Consider the following 5000-nt stretch of genomic DNA (forward strand, 5'->3'; position numbering starts at 1 on the left):
TGGAGACAGTAAGGTGATGGTGTGTGTGTGTGTGTGTGTGTGTGTATGTTGTAGCTGTGATCTTAAGAGAGGAGTAGCGTGCTGCAGACATTAGACGCCTGATGTGGCGCAGATGTGAGCAGATCACATGACCATGACACATGAAAGATTGAGAGAGTTTTACACCGATACACTTCTGTTCTAAACCCTGTCCCAGACATGTTGCTGAATATTTCAGCTCTTGAGAAAAGCATTAAGTTGAGTGTGAGTGTGGATGACATGACGTGTGTTTGTTCATGTGTGCAAGCATGTGTGTGTGTATGTGTGTGTGTGTGTGTGTGTGTGTGTGTGTGTGTGTCACTTGATCTGGCCCTGGTTTTACCCGGTCCCCACCAAGGTCTGGCTTTGGTCTGACACTGGTCTGGTTCATATGTGGTGCTGTGTGTGTGTGTGTGTGTGTGTGTGTGTGTGTGTGTGTGTGTGTGTGTGTGTGTGTGTGTGTGTGTGTGTGTGTGTGTGTGTGTGTGTGTGTGTGTGTGTGTGTGTGTGTGTGTGTGTGTGTGTGTTTTTGTGTGTGTGTGTGTCCTTTATCTGTCCTGCTGTGACCGCTGCTCAGTGAGTTTGTGAGTGAGTCTGTCTGTGTGTGCGTGTGTGAGTGTGTGTATGCGTGAATGAGTGTGTGTGTGTGTGTGTGTGTGTGTGTGTGTGTGTGTGTGTGTGTGTGTGTGTGTGTGTGTGTGTGTGTCCTCTCCCTGTCCTGCTGTGGTGGGTGCTGTCTACACCTCCATAATTCAGCAGCTCATGCTGCACTGGACTGCAGGTGTTTCAGTGCAGCTACAGGGTACACTCACAGCTCTCTCACTCTTTCACTCACTCTCTCTCTTTCTCTCTTGTTCATTCTCTCTCTTTCACTCTTTCTCTCTGTCTCTCTTTCACTCTCTCTATGCTCCAGTTTCTCTCTCTCTCCTCTGCCCCCTCCTTCTCTCCTCTTCTCTCTCTCCCTCCTCTCTCTGCTCTAGTTACTCTCTCTCTCCCTCTCTCCCTCTCTCACTCTTTCTTTCTCTCCCTGTCTCTCTCTCTCTCCTTCTCCTTGTCACACTCTTTGGTATCCTACAGAGTACACTTCTGTGTCTGTACTACTGCTGCCCAGCTATAGGGTTCTAGACGGTTCTGTGTCTGTACTACTGCTGCCCAACTCTAGAGTGTTCTAGACCGTTCTGTCTGTACTACTGCTGCCCAACTCTAGAGGGTTCTAGACGGTTCTGTCTGAACTACTGCTGCCCAATTCTAGACGGTTCTGAGGGTTCTGTGTCGTTCTACTCCATATGTGAGCACAGCCCAGATCCAGAACAGACTTGGTTCCCTGATACCTTGGAACACCTCTGGGTTCTCTGTTCTAAGCCTCTATTTTTTTCTGTCTGGTTCTCTCTGAAGAACTACGGGCTGGAGACGGAGAACCTGAAGACCCTGTCCCACAAGCTGAACGCCTCGGCCAAGAACCTGCAGAACTTCATCACGGGCCGGCGCCGAGGAGGTCACTATGACGGACGCGCCACACGCAAACTGCCCAACGACTTCCTGACCTCCGTAGTGGACCTGATCGCCGCCGCCAAGAGCCTACTGGCCTGGCTGGACAGGTAAGCAAGGAGCACACACATACACACACACACACAAGCACATGCACACACATGCACACACACACACACACACACACACACACACACACACACACACACACGCACACACACACACACACACACACACGCACACATGCACACACTCACACACACACACAAACACACACACAGACACACACACACAAGCGCACATACACACGAAATAAATATGTTTCCAGCAACAATAACATGAAATATGCAATTATAAAACAGCCTGTTGTTGATCCCGATCAAAATATGCTCCATATCTGGATCTTATGTGTCCCTGATTTTGATTAATGTCCCTGATTTTGATTAATGTCCCTGATCTGGATTAATGTCCCTGATCTGGATCTTATGTGACCTGATCTGGGTCTGATATGTCCCTGATCTGGGTCTGATATGTCCCTGATCTGGATTAATGTCCCTGATCTGGATCTAATATGTCCCTGGTCTGAATTAATGTCCCTGATCTGGATCTAATATGTCCCTGGTCTGGATTAATGTCCCTGATCTGGATCTTATGTGACCTGATATGGGTCTGATATGTCCCTGATCTGGATCTAATGTGACCTGATCTGGATCTAATATGTCCCAGGTGTCCCAGATCTGGATCTGATGTGTCTCTGATTTGAATCAAATATGCTCCATATCTGGATCTATTGTGCCAATGATCTGGATCAAATGTGTCCCTGATCTAGATTGGATGTGGCAGTAATCTGGATTGGATCTGGTTCTTGGCATTACAAGCATCATTCTTCAAATCGGAATTTTGTTTAGATGAGATGTTTTCTCATGAGTCAGCAACCTTGAGGAGACAACAAGGACTATGCGTATGGATGTGTGTGTGTGTGTGTGTGTGTGTGTGTGTGTGTGTGTGTGTGTGTGTGTGTGTGTGTGTGTGTGTGTGTGTGTGTGTGTGTGTGTGTGCATATAGGCAAAAAAGACATCAATTTGCAAATCTAATGATTTGTAAAAAAACATACATTATATTTTAACCAAGGACCAACGTAAGCACACCACAGAGGTAGCTCAGTCCTGTCTTCAGTATGAGATATACAGTGAACAGCCTCTGACTCATGTGAAGTCCTGGGGCTCAGGAGAGTCTACAGTAGCACACTGTGTGTCTGAGTCATGTGAGTGTGTGTGTGTGTGTGTGTGTGTGTGTGTGTGTGTGTGTGTGCGTGCGTGCGTGCGTGCGTGCGTGTGTGCGTGCGTGCGTGCGTGCGTGCGTGCGTGCGTGCGTGCGTGCGTGCGTGCGTGCGTGTTTGTTTGTTTGAGGGGGAGAAGGGTGGCGAGGGAGTGTTGCCCTCCATGGACAGCGTGTGTCAAAATTGCAAATTCAACTACTTCACTACATCACACTTTTCCCTTACATTACCTCCATGGACACACACACACACACACACACACACACACACACACACATATAAAAGACCACTGCCCAACAAAAGATGTTGCATAAGGGTCTTATCTGGGAATTTGGCCATGGCAGACAGACGCCCACAACATTTATTTCACACTGATCCCCTTCAGGGTGTGTGTGTGTGTGTGTATGTGTGTATACACGTGTGTGTGTTGCTGTGTTTGTTGTTGCATGTGTGCAATCTGTTTGAAACTCTGTTTTCTCATCCATCCCCTGCCGTGCTTCTCTCTCTCTCTCTCTCTCCTCTCTCTCTCCACCTCTCTCTCCCTCTCCCGCTCTCCTTCTCTCTCTCTCTCTCTCTCCTTCTTTTGCCTTCTTCCTCCTGTTTGTGTTTCGTCTCGTGTCTGTGTGGTTTGGCCACGCCTCCTCGTTAGCGTGCAGCTTCGTCTCATTTGCATAACATGCTGTTCCTCAGGGTTCCGTGGGGAACAGCTCGGTTCTGTCAGGAGGCCCTCGTGTTCCTCGTTCGGTCCTCAGAGGCTGATAGCACGCCGAGACTTGGGGCACTCGCTCTACATTTCTCTCTTTCTATCTCTCTTCCCCTCTCTCTCTCTCTCCCTCACTGTCTCTCCCACCTTACCTTTTCTCTCTATGTATCCCTCTCTCTCTTCTTCCCTCTCTCTGTATCCCTCTCTCTCTCTCTCCCACCTTGCCTTTTCTCTTTCTTTTCACCTCTGTTTCCAGTATCCATCTGCCACTTTCATGCAATCAGTCTTCTTCCTTTCCCTCTATCTCACCCTCCATACCTCCCTCCATCCCTCGCTCTGCCATGTGTTTGTGAGGGAAGCACACTGACACGAGATGGAGTGTGACTCAGTTGCTGTGGAGTTGCAGTCGGCCTGTGAGGTGAGATTGCGTAAGAGGATACGTAGATCATCAGGTGTAGTGTGTGTGTGTGTGTATGTGTGTATGTGTGTGTTTGTATCCACCAGGGTTGTGTGGATGACTTGATGTTTGAGAGAGCAGAAAAAGTGAAGCAATTCACTGGACACTTGCATCTAGAATGTGCACTGAGACCCCCCCCCCCCGATCACCCACCAGAACCCCCAGCACCTCCCCCCTCCCCCACCCCAGTCAGTCAGACTGTCCCTGTGAGTGTGTGTGTGTGTGTGTGTGTGTGTGTGTGTGTGTGTGTGTGTGTGTGTCTGTGAATGTGTGCAGTGGACCGGGGAATTGCTCTCTCGCTCATCTCCCTCTGTCCAAATCATTTCTTTCTTTTAGTCCTCCCCTCCTCTTCTCTTTTGTCAGTATCTCTCTCTCTCCCTCCCTCTCTATCTCTCCCTCTCTATCCCTCTCTCTGTCTCTCTCCCTCCCTCTCTATCTCTTCCTCTATGAGGGTCTTCTCTAACTGCAATGTTCTACGTCATGGTGAAATTAGGTGTGGGCTGTGCGACTGAACTCCCATTATCTCAGACAGCGGCGATAGCTCCGCCCCCTGACCAATAACCTTTCTGCGTGAGTTAAACTCAGATAGCTCCGCCCCCTGACCAATAACCAGTCTGTGTGAGTTAAACTCAGATAGCTCCGCCCCCTGACCAATAACCGGTTAAACTCACACTCCAGCGCACAGAAATGTGTAAAAAGAGAGTAAGAAGGGGAGGGGAGGGGAGGGGAATGATGGCACAGACCTGAATACACATCATAACCTTGACACCTTTATATGGTGTTATGCAGCTAAACTCACACTCCTATACACAGAAAAGTGTGAAAGAGTGAGGTTGGATGGGGTGGGGTGGTAATGACCTGAATGCATGACGTCATAATCACAAGGCCTTGAAGCAGTGTTAGCTGAACTCAATGAATTCACACAGTGTAGAGAGAGAATTATGTTGGCAATGCGAGAATATTAGTCATGCTAATAAAGCTGAATTGAATTGAATTGAATTGAATTGAATTGAATTGAATTGAATTGAATTGAATTGAATTGAATTGAATTGAAT

The 5000-nt window shown here is 48.2% G+C and overlaps 1 protein-coding gene across 1 annotated transcript in view; it reads left to right on the top strand.

The window, feature by feature from the left end:
• The window catches only part of cnksr2b (connector enhancer of kinase suppressor of Ras 2b), a 65164-nt gene that overhangs the window by 27686 nt on the left and 32478 nt on the right, over window positions 1-5000 (top strand). The window contains exon 3 of the mRNA XM_062537250.1: window positions 1414-1616. Coding sequence (XP_062393234.1) covers window positions 1414-1616 — 203 coding nt within the window. The remainder of the gene's footprint in view (window positions 1-1413; window positions 1617-5000) is intronic.

The sequence above is a fragment of the Sardina pilchardus genome, chromosome 5 (genome assembly GCF_963854185.1).
Source record: "Sardina pilchardus chromosome 5, fSarPil1.1, whole genome shotgun sequence".
Classification (NCBI taxonomy): Eukaryota; Metazoa; Chordata; class Actinopteri; order Clupeiformes; family Clupeidae; genus Sardina; species Sardina pilchardus.